Source organism: Aricia agestis, chromosome 14 (genome assembly GCF_905147365.1).
Source record: "Aricia agestis chromosome 14, ilAriAges1.1, whole genome shotgun sequence".
Taxonomy (NCBI): domain Eukaryota; kingdom Metazoa; phylum Arthropoda; class Insecta; order Lepidoptera; family Lycaenidae; genus Aricia; species Aricia agestis.
In genome coordinates this window covers 2,788,928-2,813,452 of record NC_056419.1, presented here as the reverse complement: position 1 = coordinate 2,813,452, position 24,525 = coordinate 2,788,928, and the positions used below count along the sequence as shown (strand labels likewise).

Sequence of the window (24,525 nt, the reverse complement as noted above, 5' to 3'; positions counted from 1 at the left end):
AAATAAAATTTTGATTTTGTTCAAAAATATTTTAGATAAAGAACTAATTTTTTTTACAGCTTAAAGCTTTTACCTATCTATTATCCATATACAGATAATATAATGTATATAGATAATAGAAAAAAATAGTATTACAAACTAGAAAAATTGAAATCACAATGGTACCGATAAAACCGATATTGTCGTTCCTAAAAGTCTCCAGTTTTCATCATACGAGGGCTGTTTGAAAAATTCTCGACCTAACGTCCTTCTGCATGTCTTACAAGCGAATAACTTATACCATGCACTTTTTACATGTACCACTTACACCGGTGCCGCGTTTTCCGATAAAATTCGAAGTACTGGGCAGCTCGAAAGTTAAATTGATTTTTTGAAAATATTTTGTACTAAAGAGATTCAAATTAAGTATATATTCATTTTGTAATGTTAATTTATTCATTAGTTCAATTTTATAAAGATCATGCCAAATAATAGCCTAATCTTTTAATGAGAGTGGAAAATTTAGCTATAAAGAAATCTTCTTGAAAAAGTGTGTGTTATTCTCGGGCCACACTAACGAGAAATGCCGTGAATTATCGCGATAATGCTAAAACTTGTTAAAGTATTATCGCCTTTAATTAGTGGCATGTAAAGGCGATAATGCTATAACATGTTTTAGAATTAACGCGATAATTAACGGCGTTTCTCGTTAGTGTGGCCCGAACATTACAGAATAAGGCCACAGTTTATTTTTTAAAGAATAAACTCTACTAAATTACTCTTATATTCTAAAATAAGTACATTTTAATAATGAAATAGTAATTTATTAGGTCTTTACCATAAAAAAATGTGCAGTACGGCCCTACGAACACGATGATCGGATTGTTGTCAATTGGGACAACACAGATGCTCACACTCCCGCCTTGCCTTTCTATGAAATTATAATATAAATACGTAAAATAATTAATTTCACTACCAAAAAATATTGGTTTGGTTTTCAGTATTGCATTACAGTTTTTAAATCTAAATTACGGTTATCAGGGACGGAGATATTCATATTACACTGAGACGTAGTCGATCTCGGTGATCATTTTGTATTGACTTTTTTTTAATCAACTTTTTTAGTCATTTAAATTGATTGTAATTTGAATTTTTAAAGCCATATCTTCTATTTAAAGACTGAATTCAAAATTGAAAAAATCATATTATTAAATCATTTTATTGGAAAAATTCCCAAAGCCGAGAACTTATCAAAAAGCCCTAGTAAGATCTGGATTATGTTATCACGGGACCATCTTGAAATGTTACTTTTGCCAACAAGGGAATACTTTTTGAAATCAATTTATCCATATCAGAGTAAACAGGTAATATACAAACAACTCTTTAAATAACCTTCTTTTTGGAGGCCGTGTTTTGACATCCTAAAGAAAATCACATTCTTTACAACAATAATCTTCATCTAAATATTGTGTACATTCCAGTGGCCTAAGTCTTCGTCTATCGAACAATAGAGAAAGGCTCTGTGGCATAACGTAAAAGTATTAAGTAATATTCCTCCATATTGTATTCAGGACTTCCATTCCTTTATACGTGCAATAATGGCTCGGGGCAAACGAGCGATCCAACTATTTATATTCGGGTGATAGACATTTTGTGATTTATTTATTTTATGTATATTTTTTACATCGGCTACTCCTTGGCGATTTTTCTGAGCTCGTGTGCTGAGTAAATATTTTCCGATTGGATTATATATAAAAAAAAAAAAAAAAAAACATTTCGATCAAGGTAAACATGGTAAAGAAACATATTTAGTAATAGAGAAAAAATAGCATCAAAGAAATTATGTAAGCAAGAAACTGATTGAATTTAATAGCAAATTATAATACGGTCTACCAACTGCCTTGCGTTGGATAACATTTTCCATGTTTTTTCGTATTCGAATTTATAAATTTTCCGTCGTCCCCGATTCGCAAAGAAGTCGCTCGTCTACGCTCCACCATAAACTAAAGTCTGAGCCCGACAATAGAAGTAAAATATTAACTAGATCCCATCGTACGCAGCGCCTTTGACTCAAAGAACCGATGTCTACACTCAATCTCTATTCATTTATTACTTTCATAATTCCATTCAAATTATATCAACTTATTTATGGAAATATCCATACTAATAATATAAATGCGAAAGTGTGTCTGTCTGTCTGTCTGTTACCTCTTCACACACAAACCGCTATACCGATTTTGCTGAAATTTGGCATGGAGATACTTTGAGTCCCGGGAAAGGATATAGGATACTTTTATCCCGGAAAATGTACGATTCCCGCGCGATAAACGAACGAAAACAGAGTTGCGGGCATCATCAGCTAGTATCAATATAATTTGATATATTTCCATAAATAAGTCGTATAATTAGTATATCCTTACTAATGTAACAAATGCGAAAGTGTGTCTCTCAGTTTGTTATTCTTCACGCTTAAACCGCTGAGCCGATTTAGATGAAATTTGGTGTGAAGATACGCTGAGATACGGGAAAGGACTAAGGTTAGTGTTTGTTGGATAAATGTACGATTCCTTGATAATGTTAAGCAAGGCGGGGCGGGCGTCATCTACTTGGTAACACGCCTTTTTTGTGAAAGTATACTAATTTATTTGCGGAAATCTGGTCACGCCTGTTCGCTTGGCAAGCAGCTTGGGAGTTTATTGGGAAACGAGAAACTGGATAGCTTACCAACTTACGCACTTCTATCTAAGACCTTCGCTTAGCAGGTGACGGAGATAGGCTGATGATGATAGTAATTTAATGTTAAGAATTAAGATATTATCTACCATTTGAAGTCATAACTCATAAGACCTAGAGGATAACAAAGTCTAAACAATGAGTAATATCGGAGAGATTGATTCAAAAGCAGACCGAATGATTTTGTCGAGTTATGTCAAGCCAAGTCAAAAAATCACGTCTTATAATATTGACTGTAGAGTCCTGTCTGCCTATGATTTAACGACGCCTCCCTGGTCTAGTGGTTAAGAGCGTGGTTCTTGACTCGGATGTCGTGGGTTCGTCGTGTTGGAAACATTATTGCCTTCGGTTAGAACAATGCAGGCTGATCACCTGATTGACTGACAAGTGCGTCAAATGGGCATGTAAAAAGTCGGTCCTGCGCTTGAGTCGTATCGGTCGTCCCTCCCACTGGGTTTATGAGAGTAAAGGAAGAGAGAGTGATCTTGTATACTACTCACACACATGGGCACTATAAAATGACACCTGCATAAGGCCATAACTGGCCTGGATTCATTGAAATCGGCCACCGTCACCGAAACTGGTGCGGGGAGTTATTATTATTGTTATGAATAAAACCGATTGCATATTTGCAAAGTCTCATCCAATTAGTGAAAAGTACATTGTATAATGTAATACTAACCCGTTAAAGCTCAGGGGACGACAGCCCTATAAGTGACAGATTAGGTTAAAAATACCCCTTGACGTACCCGCAGATTTAATTTCAAGATGGCGTCATTTGACACCTTAGGGAGCGCCCTGCCAAGTCGTAGTATTTTATGCCGTTTTAGCTAGGGTTCCGTCGTGCTTTAAGGAACTTAATGGTTCCTCCGGTTTCCTCTGTTTGTCGTCTTTGCTAAGTTGTGTAGTTACGTCAACAATTTGATAAGTGCAGTATATTGTGTACGGGTTTTATGCTTTTGCCTACATATAAAATGTTAATTAATCCTTCGATCGTGGTTTCTTGGAAATTTATTGTTATTCTATTGTGTCTCACTGGTGCTTGTTGGGTTAGTAAGTTTTAAGAATGGACTTCCTTTAAGAATGAGTGTGGCGGTACCCACAATTCGCCTAACATTCCTGCATCGCGCTATCGAAGTTTTCTGAGCGCGTCGGTATATATAGAACAGCTGAAATGTATCACGCGGGCTTCGGCCTGACCGAGCATAATAACTCGCTCGGTCGGAAGACCTTCCTTTGTGGCTACCACACCTATCCCACATGAGCAACTCCGAATACGAGACGCACAAGATAGATTTTAAAATTTTAAGATTTGGATTTAATTAACATTCTTAAGTTATTATCAGCTGTTTTAAGAGGATACACCAGGGGCTAGAGAAATGAAAAAAAAGCACGTGTAATATCTATAGCTGTCTCCCTTACCTCAAGCCTATACCGCAGAACGCGATAGAGACAACTGCAGAAAATCCAGAAAATCAACGATTCGTTGTCCCCTGATTCCTTCTCCAAAACTTAACCGATTTAAGTACTTTTTTCATTAAAGATTAAAAAAAGGCTAGAGCTGTGTTCCTATGTTTTGCTTTTTTTGTATAATCTAGCCAAATCTGTTTTCTGCACGTTTGAACACAGCGGAAAATCTGGCCATTTTTTTGGGTCTTAGAACGTTCATATCTTGTTTAATAATTAAATTATGAAAAAAAAGAAAACATAGGGACATCGTATTAGTGGCCGTAGATATTCCGGAAAAAAATTATAACTCTACTAGCATTATCCAGGGAGGAAACAGGGGACAACGTTTGTATGGAAAAAAGGGCGTTGTGGACTCCTCTTAATATTATAGATTTTGGTGATGACCGATGAGTTTTAAGGCTTGAGAAGACTTATGACATACGCGTGAAATGTACCATCGAGGAAATTGATCGACCAAACTACGTAGGTCCCCTATCTGCCTAGGAATCAACTCTCTGATAGTACTTTTTAATACATGGGTTTCCACGTGTATTTTCCTGATAGACTTTGTTGACAATCACATCACTATAATATAGTCATTACTTCTACAAGGTCTCTGAACAGGTTTGATGTGCGTATATTAATATTATCAACTTATTGAGCTGTTAGTTGTCCGCCATGAGAGAGTTAGCACTGTTGTTTGTGGTGCTGGCAGTTGCTGCTGGTGCGAAGATCACGCCAGCGGAACAGTGTCCTGGTGAGTATATTCTGCTAAATTAGTTAATATTGCAGAAGTAAATAGCAATTTAATGATGTGTACTATCAGAGAAGTTGATCCCTAGGCAGATAAGGGACCTAAGTAATTTGGTCGCGTTACGTCAAACACAGCCGACCGATTACAGCTAACATTGAATTGACATAAGTCGACCACATGACGTTGGTCCGTAAACTGCCTAGGAATCAATTTCCTCGATGGTACCTCCCTCCTTTTTTAAGTAAGTCAAGTCCTTCTTTTTTAAGACTATGGATTTCGAGTCAATGCCTTATGATGTATCATTATCGGTTTAGTGTTTAGTGTAACCATGGGAATTTACTTTTGAGTTTACATAAGCTGAAGATACGACCCCAGCACTTCAATTTTTAACTTTATTACATTAGTACGGGTGTTATTTTCAGTACTCTAAATTTGGGATACGTCATACGTGAAGCCCAATCGAATCCGGTTGGACTGATATAAGGCGGACCTATAAACTGGACTCTTGTCTTTACTTACAAAAACCAATCAGTTGGGCATACGATCAGATCAATCCAATCCGGCCTCGCCATATATAAAGGATGCCATTAGGCCTAAGATTTGCGAAAAGAAAAATATAAACGCCTTTAAATACATTTTCTGTCTATGTGAGCTTTTACCGTCCTAAAAATTCAGGTGAGCACCACGATGGTCTGCGAGAGCGTATCCAGGTGATACCATGCGGCAGGACTCGTTGCAAACTGCGCCGGGGCACCAACGTCACCATGCACTTCCAGTTTAAGACGAGTAAGTTGTAGGAGTTTCGAGAAAGTGGAGGCTGAATTATAGTGGAGTACATACTCCCCTCTCTAATATTATTGACAAATCCGAAGAGCTCATGCAGACCTAAAGATAAATAAGTACTCGAATTTAAAAAAAAGGTGTGTCAATAAATCGTTAGCAGAAACTTTTGTTTTGGTGGAATGGTGAAAACTGACATGTTAAATTCTCCGTCTGCTAATTGAAAAACTAAGGATCAATTTATGATAGCGCAGAGTCAAAGCGAAGCGAAGCGAATTCCCAAAAACTGAACGCAGCAAATTCAACCTTAACTCCAGAGCATAATATTATACATTACTTCTGCGAGGCCCATCAACGCGAATTCGCGCGGATGCTCGCGCCTTTTTAAATTCTCAGAAGTAATAACGTGCGTTAACGTTTTGGAGTAAGGTTGAATTTGTAAAGTTCAGTTTTAATAATTCGCTTCGATGCGCTTCGATGCGCTTCGATACTGCGCTAGTATAAATTGACCCTAAGGTCGGTCAAACTTAACCTTGGTCAAGTCGTGTATAATACTGTACTGCTTACGTTTTAAGACAAGCTGCTATGTATATGTATTTAGGGTGTCGTGTCCATAATATTATTACTGTACGCTGTCTGTCCATCCTACCAACTACCATACAAGACTGTATCTTCGTGATAGATTTGTAAGTAGCATACTGATAATTAACTTGTTTACGGCATAATAATGACAAAACATGCACTTACAAACATTTACATATGACTCATGTTACAATGTAAATATTATTATGATCGTGTCATCCTTAGTTTTTGTATACTCAAGTTTTTGTTGCATTTAACTTAGAAGGTCACATGTTTTTTATTAATTATGGCAATTTTTCACCGGCTGGATGCCATATAATAATGAATGCAAAAAGTACTTAATGCCATAACCTCTTGATATTACATCATCATGCAGGTTCTGCAGAATTTACGAGGTAATACTGCGAGTTCACTGTATATATAACCATACAAATAGTATTTTATACAGTAGCGTAACTATGTTTTTTTTTTCGCGTTGCGCCATCTAAATGCAAACAAATCTTAGCATAGGCTATAATGGTACCAATTTTAATATCACAGTCATTATGTATTGTGGTTATTACCACACAATTCCACATTACTATTGTCAATTTTCGATCCTTTGTTTACATTTAGACCAAAATGTATTTTATGCAGTCTACATTCATACTGTGATACATTTCAGCGCGCGAGGTAGCAGACCTCAGGAACACCGTGTGGGGTGAAATAGCAGGAGTGGCTTTACACTTCCCTGGGGTGGACCAGGCCTCAGTCTGCGGGAACGTGTTCTCGGCCGAGGACGGCTCCCCCGCGCCGTGCCCGCTCGAGGCCGGCAGGGAGTATGTGTACGTGAAGCAGTTCCCAGTGGAACCGTACTATCCGGAGACCGCGGTTCGTATGCATTGGGCTCTCCATGATGGGACGTCCAATGTGATCTGCTTTGAAGCCCCCGCTGTGATCACCAAGTGATTGTATTGTGATTGTCACTGGTACAAACGAGTACGACGAATCTAATATTTGAACGACATCCGTGCTGTATTAATTCGATACAGTATCTTCAGACTCCAAATAACCCGCAGGCCGCAACATACCTACAGTTATGTATTAATACTTATGTTTGTATTAATGTTATAAATATTTTGTTGTAAATAGAATATTTTCTTTTTTAACTGTTTAATTTTCTCAAAAATTTTCGAATGGAGCCATGGGCGTACCGAGGGGGGGGCAGCTGCCCCCCCCCCGGATCATGTCGACGTCCCCACTAAGTATATAATATACTTCTATCTAGTACTTTTATCTATAAAAATCAAAAATTAAGAAAACGAATTTTTGCCATTTGTTTGCATTGATACAATATTTTTATAACTAAAAATTATAAATAAAATTTTTATTTATAATTTTTAGTTAGCGCTGCTACTTTCACAGTGAACTCTCTACAAGGAACACATACACACCCTAAAGTATTATCACTTATTTTTGTTACACCCTGTATAATAATATAAATTTTTTATTCTTTATAAACACCTAGCTTATAAAAAAATCTGATTCCCCCCCTGGCACAGAACAAGGGTAATTTGCCCCCCCCCTGGCCCAGAACCTGGGTACGCCCATGAATGGAGCATAAGTAGTAAGTGATGGCTAATTGGTTGCTTAAGTAATTAGATTAAAGTTATTTAAAATTGCAAATGTGCGCTTTTATAATTTTGTCGCAGTCGCTTGCGGCAAAAATCAAAAAGTCAGTATAGGTACGTACTGCGTACTATTGATAAAATCTCATCAGAATTCACCGCGACAACAGTTCAACGAGCGTTTAACGTGAGGCTGTAATTACCGCGTCAAATTACACGTATTAAGAAATCGTTTTCACGTATCCAAGAAATTTGACAAACCAACAGCACCCCTACAGTGGAATTTAAACTTTATCACACTCAGATAGAGTAAGTACATTTTAGTATGATTTGAAATAACTTAGATGTTATAATAATAGATAATGCTAATGTAATTAACACGTTTCAAGGTGACATGTAAGTTTCATAAAAGCTTTTCGTTTGTTACAACGAACTATACTTAGACACACGTTAACTACCGTTTATTACGATATTCGTAGTTAACTTCTAACAACAAATTATGTTTGTAAATATCTAGAATAGAATAAAACAAATTATACTTTAATTAATCTATTTTTAAAGGAGTTTAAAACAAGTTAATTCATCAAAATTTTGAGATACGTCAGCTATGACGCTTTTAGTCCCGTCCAATATAATACTGCTTGTAGGTTGAAACAACTGAATTTACCAAAATTTTGAGCTACGTCGACTGTGAGTTAATGGCTATGACGCTTTTAGTCCCGTCTAATAAAACTGCCCAGTTGCCAAACTCATCCAAAACGGATGGACCAAGACCATATCCATGTATGTACCCATATTGTAAGACGTTTATATACCACATTTATGCAATAAAAAAAATATGAAATTCAACTCTTTCTTTCATTTCAACAACTCATTTACTACCTGCTTCCCCACTTTAATCATATTTTAAAGAACATTGAAGTCATTCAAAACCTTGAATTACAAAAAATGCCTTACCTCTGAAGAACAGCCAGCCCTTGCTGGCTAAAATCTGTATGTAAAAACGTTAGAATGGCTACGCTGCGGTAACACAACGAAATGCAATATGGCGTCGCTTTAAAGACAAACAGTACCAGTCACCTTGGAAGTTTTTTGAACAGAACTTATTTACTGTAGCCGTTCCAGTTTCCAAGACCAGATGCTCTTTATGTCTTATACAACTTTCTTAAGGCTTTTTTATGCTCAAAGTATAATATTGCGATTACGACCTTTTTAATATACCGAATAGAGCTAAGAAGATATTTAAAGTGGCCTTACAATTAGAACGACTTAACTATCGTAGCACCTCCATCGTGAGTATCGCAGCCACAATAGAATTTTAATTGTTATGCGGCAGCCGGCTGCCGCTTTGGGATTGATGGGTTAATTTAATTTAATTAATAATAGTTTGTCATCTTCATTAATGCAATCCCATGAGCCCTCAGCAATAATATTATTATGATTTCATCAGGACAAATAATTATATTTCTCTATAATAGTATCATAATAGCTTTGTCCACATTGTGCCTTTTTCTGTTCATCAGCAAAGCTTTGTCTTCATTGTGCCTTTTTTTAGCACAAATCGGACTCCAAAGCTACTGCACTGATTAGTGATTTCAATAACATTTGGCCTGGAAGGGGAAGGGAAGGAAGGAACTATTAAAAGTAAGCGACACAAATGACACATAAGATTTTTTCTACATTCTAGTTATTTCTATATCTCCCATGATAGGCCATAACACTTTCCTAAATCTACTTAAGATTTCTTACGATCAAGATAAGTTCAACTCGTCAATGTTACAATGTAACTTCAATTTGTAAGTTTCTTTATAAAATACGAAATACAATACAGGTGTTACGAAATTTATAAGCCCCAAGAAGTTACTATTAACAGCTTACAAGTTCTCATAAACATAATATTTCTTAGAACCGCAAAGTACTACAAAAGGCTAGGTTGGTACTTAATTAAGAGTTTTTAAAAGAAATAAAGATTTTCCATCCAATATTGGAAATGCGAAAATATCTGTTTTTTATCTCTTTCGGATGAAATTGATCCACTAGAATAAAAAACTCATGGGTATTTGTCAACTTGCATCGGATAATTTTAACAGAAAAGTTAGAAATGACATTATTAAAGCATCGCAAGCTCATAACAATGAGAGTAAAGGAAGAGAGAGTGCTCTTGTGTACTGCGTACACACTTGGGTACCATTAAGTTACTCCTGCGTAACTGCCCTGGTTTCAATGAAACCGGCCACCGTCACCGAAACCAGTGCGGGAATTATTATAATGATGTTATTAAGAAAAAATGACAGAAACAATTTCATATATTTGTTTCTAATACTCATCCTAGAAGCCGTATAGTCAAAGAAAAATTCCTCGAAAAATATCTTATTACTTTAATCCTATTACAAACAGTATGTCGAGTATTTGTGTTTCTTATACTCAGATTAAATTCTTGTTATTCTTTGTGGAAATTGAAAAGCAATTTATTTCCCAAAAAATGAATTGCTTGACTGTTATTAAAATACAAATTGTTTTTGTGCAAGCTTGGCAGATGTGGCTGATAGTAATGGTAAGTTGACACTACTCCGTTTTGAATAGTTTTTATTAAAATTTTAACAAATATTGAAACTTCATTAAATTAATAAGCCGTCATTAATAACTTACTTTATTGTGGTTAATATGTGATATTAAAATTGAATAGCTGCATTGTTAAAACATTCCGTTTTTAGGGTTCCGTACCCAAAGGGTAAAAACGGGACCGTATTACTAAGTCTTTGATGTCTGTCTGTCCGTCTTACTTTTTTGCTATTTTTTACTCGGTATAAATAATGGCAATAGGTAGGAACTTAGAATATTCACAAAACACTCAGTTGTATTTATCCTTTAATAATTGATAATCAAATTTAAATAAAATAAATAATTAATCCTCTCCCATACAAAAAACACGTTTTATACCTATTTTTGCTCTATAATGGCACGGAACCCTTCGTGCGCGAGTCCAACTCGCACTTGGCCAATTTTTATTATTTCAAATCTATACTATACAGGCAAACTCTTCAGCTATATTATAAAGCTGAAGAGTTTGCCTGTTTCAATGCGCTAGTGTCATTTAATAAGCTATACTGGTTCGAATAATTATAACGTGGCCTACTTAATACAAAAAAATCTTTTGCTGTCGGAATAGGCTTTATTATAAAATCACTCTGCGACCAATAAGAGTGAGGAATAAGAGGAAAATGAAGAAAAAAACGGAGGAAAATTATTCATATTCTTATCATGTCGTGGGCAAAAGCATATACATGTTCCGTGTGTAAGATATAAAAATATACGTGACGAAAGCTAACATGCTGTTGATATTTAGTTATTTTTAGCCTTTACCGGGATCGGAAACGAATTCTAACCTCAGGGCTCCTCTGGGACACATAGACGAGGAAGCCTTAAAGGCCCCTGATCAGCCACATGTTATTTTTTATATTTTTTCTAAAAATACGACTTGATATTCTTGATAATAAAGAAACACGGAGAAAAGAGCTAGAAAGTGTAAAATTTTATGAAACCATAAAATAAAGAAGCGTTTTCTTGTACGTGTATTATTTTTTGCGTTTTACGACGATTTTATATTTTTATTTTATTAAAGCTGCAAGTGCGATTTTATTATCGACTTTACGATGGCTCTCAAGATTTGGAAATCATTTTTTCGACAATTGTAATTCCGCGAAAATAAAGCGTAAAATATTTTAATCTCATTTCTTACGAACTTAATAATTTCGTAGCTCAACGATTCGTTTATCGTGCAGGAACCGTACATTTTACTGGGTCACAACTACCCTGGAGGTCAAAGTATTTATCCTAACAAATTCAGCGGCGAATGTCAGTAGCAGACAGTAAGACAGACAAACATTCGCAGTTATGATATAGATGAATTACCCAGGTTAAAAAATTGCCACTGTTTTAATAATAATTGTATTCATACATATTTAACGCTATGTCTCTAAAGAAGTGATCATAGCGCATAATTCAAAAGCATAAGTAGTACTCATCTGAATTAATTGCTTTTATATGTAAAGCAGAAGACTGGAGCCTCCCCTAGAGAAAAATATTTTATACAGTGTCCTTTTCAGGCTATTACTTTAATTACTTATTCAGACATAATGAATTGTATATTTTAATAGCGCTTTTACTATTTATGTCGTCATAGCAATAAATTACAAAACTATGGTCCCTAAAACGGACACAAGTCAGCAACAGTAATAAAAAAATAATAAAAATTTAGGGGCATAAAAGGCCCCTAAATTCCCAAGAAATGTGTAAGTGGTAAACCCGTTGAACCTTATCAGGCAAGTTTAAGGGGGCCCCGTTATTTATGAGCCGGGGCCCTTCGCGGGTGCCTCTTGCGGGGCCCCAGGGCTGTGATTTGTGAATTTGTTTAACGTTATCTTTAACACCTTTGTTGATTCGAATAATTGGGGGAAGCGTATAATGTCTCTGTTTTGGAGATAGTGTAAACCAGTAGACCTGTATAGTAAGATTAATGGAAGATGTGTGTTATGTTCAAATAAACTGCTTGTTATCATTAAAATATTATATTGTACAAATGTTTATTATTTATGTCGTATTTTGCCTACATGGGTTTCTATTCACGACGTAATTACTTTCATTATTTTCAATAATGTTATGTGGAAAATTTGAAAAGACTCAATATAAGGGTTGATGTACGTTCTGGGCAAAGGAAACTGTAGGTTTTTCCACCCACCCCCCATGTTATCTTTCAGCGGTTGTTCTTGACCACCTTCCAAGGAAGCCGACATAATATAACGTACGTGTGTTAAAACTGCAAAACTTAAGTAACGTCTGTTCCTTGACGGAATCCAAAATATTTTTGTTACCTAAAGTAAAGCAGGATCAAACAGCAACTGCTGATTTTTAGCTGGCCTATTGCAATAGGGCCGTAACTCCGAAATTACTAGCAAAGAAAAATGTTACCACCGAATTACATGAAAGCGTCGCGTCATCCGACCTAATTTTGCGGCAGATTAAAGTGCGTTTAGTTTCTTCTAATATTCTTCGGCACCTAACGACGATCGGAATTTATATTGGACCCCTAAGAGGGGAGAGAGGGGAGCGGTGGAATGCGAACCATAATGTTATTTTATGGGGAGGTATGGCGGTTTATTGTGAGGCTGGAATGGCTTACACCGGTTTCGGTGACGGTGGCCAGTTTCATAACAACTTGGTTACGCAGGAGTAACATTAGTTTCTTGAAGGTGGCTTTTAAAAATAGGTCAGCCACAAAGAAATATAATAGTGACAGTCTCTCTTCGTTTACTCTCGACAAAATGGGACAGTTGACAGACAGGAGTGGCAGTCAGGCATATCTTTCATGTCAGACAATTAGGTAATGAGCCTGCTTTAACAAAAAAAAAAACGTGGAAATAATATATTTCTTTTACGCGGGAAACTGCGGGAAACGAACGTTTATGACCCACAAGTATCGACATAGGGCTTAGCTGGACCACGGAGGCGTTATGGCAATTATTAGAGACTGATTGGGCAAGTACATCTATGTCGACTTGATGCGCTTCAGGTCGAGTTTAGCAATGAAATTTCAAAAACGTTTTTTAAATAAAAATAGGGGGCAAAAGAGCAAACGGGGAAATTAACTACTTAACTAACCCTTGGACACACGCAACATCCGAAGAATTGCAGGTGCGTTGCCGGCCTTTTAAGAGGCTCCTATTAACCCATTACAATAACTAAGCCCCGTAAGCTCACCGGAGAGCGAGACACAATAGAATACCAATAGATTTCCAAGAATCCGGAAACTTTTGAGTTCTTCCATAATATTAATTATATAATTCACAATATTCAATTATGATTAAACAGCACTCAAAATATATTCCTCTTTACCCCTCTGATCCCTAGTAGAGACGTTATTGTTATGTTTATGCATTATGTCAGGCCCCAGCAGCAAGTGGGCCGCGTTTTCCATTTTTATGGCCCCAATGCGTCATGACATAATACGCGCGTACCTTACAATTGTATGTTATCATCTTATTTTACTTTCAATAAGTTGATAATAATTAATAATAGACTCAAAAAGTACATATTATGTAAGTAATTTATATAAGAACCTTACGGCTGAACGCTGGATTTTCTATAATTTATGTTATTTATGAAAAAATGGTGTAGAACTTATGAGAAAACATTCATTTAACATCTTTAAATGTCTGTTTAATACGAGGCCGTTATTATGAGTAACTCTAGGCTTACTCGAGGCCGCTAGAGATTCTAGGAATATTAGGTCACACCCTAATTAGTTGAGAGCTATCTCTTGATCTAGATACTAGGACCCAAGTGTTAATCTCAAGACATTGACCCTCTCTACTTGAACTCTGTTGACCCGGAGAATATGCTTACTCGTAAAAATCAAGCGGCGGCCGCCCGTAATGCCTTTGATGTGAGAATATTGCCGACATATGCGAGCGAGCGGGGGTTTATTGTGAACACCGATTATCGCATGCTTTTTCCTTGTAGACCACACGAAAAAGTCGTGCGATAAGGCCACTCGCAAAAGTAGCCAAACAGATGATTATGGAAGTATTTATTCGTTTCTGTGTTTATTTCAATGTTCCTCTAGCACTTAGTGGATTCGATTCCTATTCATAAAGTATCAAATTATTCTTTACAAATCGGGTAAATGATTAACATATTATGCTTTATTGTAATTTGATTAGTTAAGGGCCAATTATTGTAAACGGGGTTATAGTTTCTAGCTTTTAATAGTATTGGACCAACCGTAAAATTCTGCAGGAATCGTTTTTTTTCGATCAAATATATTTTAAAATAATCTTTAGAACGTATAGAATGTATTAATGTTGGGTTGCCTTGTCAAAAGTAGCCGCAAGTACCTCTAATTAAGTTGAATGTTCATGAGATAAATGCATAATTTGCATGTATATTTTTTTCAGTAAATTTTACATCATTTGAAAGAAAATGACGTGAGAAAATACGGTATAAATGGTTGCCAGCTCTAAGTCGGCCGCAACCTAGGTTTGCCAGCCCGTAAACAGACATAGTTCTTCATCAAAATTGAAGCATCGATTTTTTTAATAATTTTGATACCAAATTAAAGTTTTATGCATTTTGTGCATGAATATCCATGGTTGCCAGTTGCACGATAGCCGCAAACTGGGGTTGCCATCACTTTTGTATAAGACAAATGTTCAGGCCTACAATTATTATGCCTGGCATTATTTGAGGACGTCGAGAACTCGCAAGATTGCTATTTTTATTTAACAGGCGTTTTTATTTTTATGTGTATTGTCCTGTCATTCCTCAATGTCATTCTCTTACTTTTCTATTGAATACACGCAAGTTTGTATTACGGGCTTTCATTTTGCTCAATTAGAGGTACTTGCGGCTACTTTTAACAAGGCAACCCAACATTAATCCATTCTATACGTTCTAAATATTATCTATACATATAATAAAACTGTAGAAATGACAATTCTGTACATTAAAGATATCCAAAAAATAATAAACGGGGGCTGTTACTACATCGCTATAGAAGCCAAAACTGTCGTTAGTTTTTTGTCTGTCTGTCTGTCTGTATGTTTGTTCCAGCATCACACGAAAACTACTGATCCGATTTGAATGTGGTTTTCGCAGATATATTTTTCTTCTTCCAACTTAACATCTGGTGTATAAATTTCCCCCCCTCACCCCTTTAAGGGACCAAAGAGGGGGTCAAATTTTGTATCAAACTTTTTTCTTCAATGGACTAACTTCATATTATTAACTGTATTTTCCAATTTAACATCTAGTGTATAAAATTTTTCCCCCACCCCTTTAAGGGGGCCGAAGAGGGGGTCAGATATTGTATCAAACTTTTTTTTAACATGAAAACTACTGATCCAATTTGAATATGGTTTTCGCAGATATATTTGTCTTCTTCCAACTTCATATCTGGTGTATAAAATTTTTTCCCCTCACCCCTCAAAGGGGACCAAAGAGGGGGCAGATTTTGTATCAAACTTTTTTCTTTAATAAACTTACATCATATTATAAATTGTATTTTCCAATTCAATATCTGATGTATAAAATTTTTCCCCTCACCCCTCTAAGGGGACAAAAGAGGGGGCAAGATTTTGTATTAAACTTTTTTCTTTAACACGAAAACTACTGATCCGATTTGAATACGGTTTTTGCAGATATATATGCTTGATATATTATATGCTATATAATTATATGCCTTATTCAAACTTAGCATCTGCGCTGCCCCAATCCCCCCCCCCCCCCCTCCTGGTAATGTTGCTAAGGACAATGGTGTTGCGTCGTTAGTGTTGAGTTTTAATTCTCTTTCTTTATGATCAAACTAAGTTATTTATTTAAAGTGAAATTATTCTAACCTCAACTAAAGATACAGTTTTCAAGTGTCATTGGATTAATATGCGGGGGACTTTGCCCCCGGACCCTACCCTCTCCTCCTGGTAATATTGCTAAGCAAAATGGTGTTGCGTCGTTAGTGTTGAGTTTTACTTCTCCTTCTTTAGAATCAAAGTAAGTTATTTATTAAAAGTGAAATTAATGTAACCAAAACTAAACATGCAGATTTTGCGTGTCGTTTGATTAATATGCGGGAGGCTTTGCCCCTGCCCTTACTTGGGGGGGCTGCGCACCCCCAAACCCCCCCTCCTGGTAATGTTGCTAAGCAAAATGGTGTTGTGTCGTTAATGTTGAGTTTTACTTCTCCTTCTTTAAGAACAAACTAAGTTATTAATTAAAAGTGAATTTAGTCTAACCTAAACTAAACATACGGTTTCGAGTGTCTTTGGATTAATATGCGGGGAACTTTGCCCCCGGCCTTACTTGGGGGGGCTGTGCCCTGCACCTGCTAAAACTAAACATACAGATTTTGAGTATCGTTTGATTAACATGCGGGAGGCTTTGCCCCCGGCCGGTACTTGGGGGGGCTTCGCTCCCTCCCCCATACCCCCCCCCCCCCCCCTCCTGGTAATATTGCCAAGCAAAAACATGTTGCGTCGTTAGTGTTGAGTTTTAATTCTTATTCTTTAGGAACAAACTAAGTTATTAATTAATAGTGAAACATGTGAAACATACAGATTTCGAGTGTCATTTGATTAATATGAGGGAGGCTTTGCCTGGATATGGACAGACCGACAGGCTGATATTATATCTTTGTAATCGGGTTCCGTTTTTTACCATTTGAGTAAGGGACCATAAAAAGGAGAGAATTATCCATTTCCGTTATTATACTATGCTAACGCCTACGAAGTCGCGGGAAACAGCTATCCATACTAATATTATAAATGCGAAAGTGTATTTGTTTGTTTGCCCTTTCTTCGCAGCCTAACGAAGCAACCAATTGACTTGATTTTTGGCATCGACTTAGTTGAAAGGAGTAGTAGGAGGAGAGTAACATAGGCTATTTTTGGTCTTGGAAAAACATCTTTTTTTTTTTTTTATGAAATAAGGGGGCAAACGAGCAAACGGGTCACCTGATGGAAAGCAACTTCCGTCGCCCATGGACACTCGCAGCATCAAGAGCTGCAGATGCGTTGCCGGCCTTCTAAGGGGTAATAGGGGAGGGTAGGGAAGGGAATAGGGGAGGGTACGGAGGAAATAGGGGAGGGGAGGGTAGGGAAGGGAATAGGGGAGGGTACGGAGGAAATAGGGGAGGGTAGGGAAGGGAATAGGGGAGGGTACGGAGGAAATAGGGGAGGGTAGGGAAAGGAAAAGGGTAGGGGATTGGGCCTCCGGTAAACTCACTCACTCGGCGAAACACAGCGGAAGCGCTGTTTCACGCCGGTTTTCTGTGAGGACGTGGTATCTCTCCGGTCGAGCCGGCCCATTCGTGCCGAAGCATGGCTCTCCCACGTCAAAAAATTTGCAAGAATATTCGAATTGTACACGATTTTCGAATTCCACGCGAGCGAAGCCGCGGGCAAAAGCTAGTTTTAAAATATATTTGATCGAAAAAAACCATTCATGCAGAATTTTACGGTCGGATCTTAGGATATAATTATGATGTTAAACTTCCTACGTCATGTTTAATAATCTAATTGGTTATAGATTTTCCACGTGGATATAATAAATCATGAGGGTAAAGCCATCAACTTACCCTTGAAGAAGCTTGCCGGTGTTCTTAACAGAGCGAGATAGTATTTCAGTCCGGACCAACGCCTACAACTCTACAACGCGCAGGTTCGGCCTCATATGGAATACTGTTCTCATCTCTGGGCAGATATTTTCGTCACCTTGACGAGTGGCAGTCTTCCACCGTGCGCTTTTTGCGTAACATTCTGCCGCGCACTGCAATTCCCTCTTAAAAGGCCGGTAACGCACCTGCAGCTCTTCTGATGTTGCGAGTGTCCATGGGCGACAGTAGTTGCTTTCCATCAGGTGACCCGTTTGCTCGTTTGCCATCTTATTTTATAAAAAAATCATGGTAACATATAATTATGTCACAACAAATTGCTTTCCATAATTTTCATATTTTTCATGTTTAAACATGTTAAATATGAAAATGTTTTCATGTTTACACATTAATGAAAAGTTTATTAGCGAAATTGTAAACAGTCCAACGAATATAACACGTTTTTTTTAAATAAAATAAATAATATCATCTCGAAGAAAGTTTTCATATCGAGCGGTTCGAGAATACACCCCACTTTTCTGATATTAAGAGGGAATGTGATGCATTTTACTCGCTTGCGATAAAATTACATCCGTGATTACAACGGGAACCGACCACTTAGCCGGCCATTATGGCAATTAGGTGAAAAATACACGAGTTAGTTGATGTTCTTGTACATTCGACCGAATAGAAGGTTTGAGTTCGTATTAATAACGTAAGGGGGCGACTACCCCAAAATTTTCGATTTTATAATTCATTTTTATACTTAAAAATAAGCCTCCAATTGTTTCATTTTCTAAAATTAGATGCTGCATTATATAATTCCAAGAACTAGATCTGAGCAAAAACACGATATCTTAAAATTTTCTCGTTAAAAAATCACAAAGATGCATCTAATTTTCACGAATTTTTCATTTATTGCCTTAACCGTGTATTGAACTAAGTTAATATTTTAACACATTGTATAAAATTATATCATTGAGAAACTGACCTAGCGGATTTTTAAATGTATATTTATCGAGTTATTGAGAAAAAACTAATTTGGCGATGAATCCGCGTCGTCCTTTTTCACCTGGCATATCAAAGACGGGCGTCAGTGTGAAGAGAGAAGGATGAGAGGTTAGTCGCCCTCTAACCCATCGAGCCGCATAAGCTCACCAGTGAGCGAGACACAATAGAATAACTGTAGATTTCCAAGATTCCACGATAGAAGGATTAAATGAGAAAATCATGTATCCAAATTAATAATATAAATGCGAAAGTCTGTCTGTCTGTTACCTCTTAAGGCGGGGACCAAGCGTATATGCATCGCAATAAGATTCATTTTAGCTTAGCATAAAACTGTACTTACTCGGGTGGATGATCTTCTCTATTTTTCATGTTTTTTTTTAATTTCTTTGGAAATAAATATTAAGAAACAAAATTGTTCGGTTAAAGATATTTTAATATAGATTTACTAACAATTTATTCAAATAAAATGTATAATTATCCTAGTTAATACTTATGTTTCGATGAAATAGATTTTTATCGTAGGTGAGTTTGTAAATTAATTACAGCCAAAGTATTACGTTTTATTAAAATGTTTATGGTTTAAGGTATTTTAAATATTGTGCTTTATATCTCATATTTTTTAACACTTCGTTATTATATTGGAACTAGGTAAATCGGTAGTCACGGAATAACAAATTGAGATTTATCCTCGCCTTAACGCCCAAACCGCTGAACAGATTTTTCTGAAAGGTATGAAGATTTTTAACCCGGAAAAATGTAAAGTTACCGCGCGATAAACGAATTTTGTTGCAACTGAGTTGCGGGCGTCATCAGCTATGCAGCTATAGGAATTATCGGAAACGGCTAAAAGTGCAAGATTTTGCAGTTTCAGTTATTTATTAAACTTTTTAATCGGGACTTAACGCGACTTATTTAAGTAGTAATGCTACTACGAGTACATACTTTTTCTCGACGTTTCGGCCGTGTTGCAACGGCCGTGGTCACGAGGGGACTCAGTGTTCTTCAGTTATTTATGTTTGTTGATATACTTAATATTGTGTCTCTCAATTCTTAGGTAAGTAGGTACTAGAATATTATGGCGACTATAAATTTTTATTTACATGTATGCTTTCTATCTTGAAATAAAATATTTTTTATCCAGAAAAAGCTAGGTACTTACTATTTGATGTCAACTTGAGCTTCATCTTTATGAACATAATAAAAATTTCACGTTTCACAAGTCGAGGAAGCTTCGTAGGAAAAAGCAACAATTTAAAGACAAAAGCTTTGTCGCGTTGTCGGAAATAAATATACATTTAATTTGGCGCTGTCTAGCGTCTAGACGCGCTGATGTATATGTATGGGACGTCGTGTATAATCCGATTAAAACTTTATACTGCTGGTTTCTACGAAAATATTATGTCATATTAATACACATATTTATAGGATAAAAACGTATCCTTTCTTTAGAAGGATCCATTATCATTGTTTTTTCACAAAACATCTAGCAACGACACAGGTATGTAATCGTTATTTTTCATAAAACGTTTGTAACTAAACCGCGTTTTTAAAATGCGATGCATTTTAACCGACTTCCAAAAAAGAGGAGGTTGTACGTTCAGCTCTGAATATTTTTTATTTTTGTATGTTCATTAAGGGAGCAATTATCGGAAACGGCTAAAAGTGCAAGATAAAATTCAAAATTTGAATAAGTAAAGTTTTTTATTAATGTGTATTGATTATTTAGTAAATTAGGCAAGTTGAAATATAAACTGACCGTAAATCGCCTGTTTACTTTTGCATTACCTTCTTCTTACAACGTCAAAAATATGCGCACTGAACCAATAAAAAAACGCGCCAAAATTCCGTTCGAAAAATGGCGGCCATCATTAAAGATGGCGACAAAAAGCGCGCGTAATGAACCGAGATATCAGTTGCCGCGTCGCCTCACCGCGGCGGGATGAGGTATTCTCGAGAAATTCACGAGAAATCTCGCCAAGATTAGGATTTGTATTTTGTCTTCGCGAAAATAGGTTACCTTGGATTTTTTTCGCTGAACCATCTTGTATTCACGCGTTGGGAATTTTTCAAATTAAATAAATTATGGTGTTGCATTGATTTGACTTTTTATTATTATCAGAAGCTGAAATAAAATTTCTCGAAACTTTCTCTTTTGATTACCATTAAATAAACAACTTCCTAAAAAAACCCGGGTCATATTCAATTATTAAGAGCGCAAAAATACCTTTACCTCCATTATGTATTCGATCCAGTAATTACCTCTTACTTAATTTATCGTTATTAAAACCAAAATAAACTACCTGCAGAATAAATCATTACTATTTAAATCTAGCAAAAACTAAACATAATATCCACTTTAAGCCCAACTCAAATAGTCAAAGCGCGAAATCGCAATATACAATTCAAATGCAATCTTATAGACGAAGTCATCGCGAGCATGTTTTATGCTAATAGTTGTCGGAATTGAGCTAGTTGGCTGAGTTGGTTGGCTGAGTTAGTTGAGTTGAGCGTATGCTCATATCTGCCCAAGTTCTCCAACTTTATAATGCTCATGAGCTCAACTCGACTGGATTAGCCATTCTCGCAAATGTCTCCCCAACAAATTCTAGTGATATTATGACGAAACAACACATTTTTGTACTAAGAGCTTTTGGTTGAAGAAAATTGTAGTAAGAAAGTTATTTTTTATCGCTTGTTTTTTATATTGGACTAGCTGTCCCGGCAACGTTGTTTTGCCATAAAATGATTTTCCCTGTTTTCCTGCTTTTCTCCTGAAGTTTTCTCGGATTTTTCTATAGACCTCACGGAGCCCAAAACCTTTCCAACGAATGCAAAACCGTGGAAATCGGTTCTTGCGTTCTGGAGTTATAACGTCAGGAAGGAAAACCCGACTTATTTTTGTATATAAGATTGAAAGAACTTTACCTATTACTTCATCAATTTTCTGAAAGTCCGAGCTTATTATGTAGATAGATTATAAAGGTTACTTTTCACTGCGTTAATAATGATCGGAAGATTTTTTACATACGTCTAAAGTTATGGGTAATAATTTGTACCGTACACATGGCATTTTGTATAACATTTGCATACACCTTTAATTTTCCACAATACAGGCGCGGTCCGAAGGGGTCACGGGGACCCCCAAAATCTAAGGTCAAAATGAAAAATCTCAAATCTTGCCAAATATTATAAGGAAATTTCTAGCTATCCCCTCAACACCACTGCGTCCGACCTTAGACAGCTGTCAACCCAGAACCGTCCGAGGGCGCAGATAAAAAAAATATATTAGTATAGTGACTAGTGAGTGACACCCCCCCCCCCCCCAAATTTCAGGCTGCGACCGCGCCTGCCACAATACCCAATTATATTTATTGTATACTCGAAAGTTGGGGTGCTTATTATTGGTTTCTCATACTAAATTAGTAACGTTAGTTGAATACAAATGTTATAAAGGCAGCAGTTATATTAGTTAGCAGTCAAAATCTATATCTATACTTCTATACTAATATTATAAAGAGGTAAACTTTGTTTGTTTGTTTGTATGTTTGTTTGTTTAATTGTAATGAATAGGCTCAAAGACTACTGGACCGATTTTAAAAATTCTTTCACCATTCGAAAGCTACATTATTTACGAGTAACATAGGCTACTTTTTATTTTGGAAAATATAGGGTTCCGTAAGATATTTTAGTTTTTCGGAAACAACCAGAAAATTTACTTATTTTGTGTACGCTGCCTAAACTATGAAAGATAGAACCATACAATGTTCTAAGTAAATAAAATCTTATAATTATCTACAAAAATGTCCGCGACACTCTATACCTATCTATGTCAAGTGAGGCACAACAACCATTGTTTTATTTAAAAATCCAATTTTTTGGACTACATTTAAACGCATTTATTTTACTCATGCTAATAATCCTTATCAAAATAAATTATTTCATCATTAAGTAAATTTTATGTAGATAATATTTGGTCTTTGAATGATTAAAATTGGACGTTTGGTTTAGAAGTTATGGCGAAATTAAAATATTACGATAGTGGGCGTCACCAAGGCGAGGGTGCGCGTGCGGGAGGAAGACAATCTGTGCAGTGTGCAGTCTACGTAGACGACGACGGATTCATTATAGGTACCTACCTATAATGAATCCGTCGTCGTCGTCGATTTAGTGTCGGAGTCTGTGAATTGACCTGGCAATCCTTTTGCTGACCGAGTCTTAATCCTAGGTATGCTTTTTGCACCGGGCGGAGCCGCGGGCGACCGCTATAATGAGTATAAATCAAAACTGCTGAATCGATTTTAATAATTTTTTCAGTGGCTATTTATATTTTATACCCGTGCGAAGCCGGGGCGGGTTGCTAGTATATATATAAAACTCTAAGGTGATCTATCAACGCACAGCCCAAACCACTGGACGGATCGGGCTGAAATTTGGCATGCTGGTAGATGTTATGACGTAGGCCACCGCTAAGAAAGGATTTTGATAAATTCCAACCCCAAGGGGTTAAAATAGGGGATGAAAGTTTGTATATAATAATACTTGTTAACTTAATACTTCTTAAAGCTCGTCACAACACAAGTCTCTTAATATTATACGACTTAACAACAATATTATGTCAACATAAATTATACAGGGTGTAACAAAAATAAATGATAATACTTTAGGGTGTGTACGTGTTCCTTGTAGACAGTTCACTGTGAAAGTCGCATCGCTGAAAGACCAAAAATTTTTTTCACTTTTGTATGGGGAAACTCGTGACGCTCAGGCCCTTGCCCATACAAAATTTTAAAAAAAAATTCGTCTTTCAGAGCTGCTACTTTCACAGTGAACTCTCTATAAGGAACACGTACACACCCTAAAGTATTATCACTTATTTTTGTTACACCCTGTATTATTAAAGTAAAAGTAATTAATAGGTAGGAATAATACAGTGTAAGTCACAAAGTCTATCAGGTAAGTCACATTTAATCTTACAATAGTACAGTTTTAGACTGTACAAGAAGTTACAGTATTAGTACATTACAATAACAGTCAGCACCCATAACAATATACGTGGATATAATGGCAGCGCGGCGGGCCGAGGTAATAACGCGTCAGGTTGACTCTATATTTTACGTGGGTGCAATGAAGCCGACTGATTTGTTCCACTTGGGACTCCGCGCAAAATTGCCCGAAACCTTCATAATGCGTTCGAAATATTATGTCGCTTCGTTGGCGATGAAAAGATTAAAAAAAAAAAACATTTTTAACACGCTTTATTAGTTTGTATGTATGTAACGGAATCTTTGAGCACGATTTTTACCTATCTCCAGTATCTAAATAATTCGAAACTTTGTATACGTATTAAGAGCCAATGGCAATGCAATAATTTGTTAAAATGAATTCGAAAAAAACGTGTTTTTTAAGTTTTTTCAAATTATTACACTTAAACAGGCTAGACTAGTTACGGCATCAGTGTTTTATTTTTGTAACTTGTAAGTTGTAACATA

General features: G+C 36.4%; 1 protein-coding gene across 1 annotated transcript; it reads left to right on the top strand.

The window, feature by feature from the left end:
* Positions 1-4,839: 4,839 nt before the first annotated feature.
* Positions 4,840-7,376, top strand: LOC121733660 (NPC intracellular cholesterol transporter 2-like). Its single transcript, XM_042123984.1, has 3 exons — positions 4,840-4,918; positions 5,591-5,701; positions 6,942-7,376. The coding sequence occupies exons 1-3, from the start codon at positions 4,840-4,842 to the stop codon at positions 7,223-7,225; spliced, it is 474 nt and encodes a 157-aa protein (XP_041979918.1). The 3' UTR covers positions 7,226-7,376.
* Positions 7,377-24,525: the final 17,149 nt, after the last annotated feature.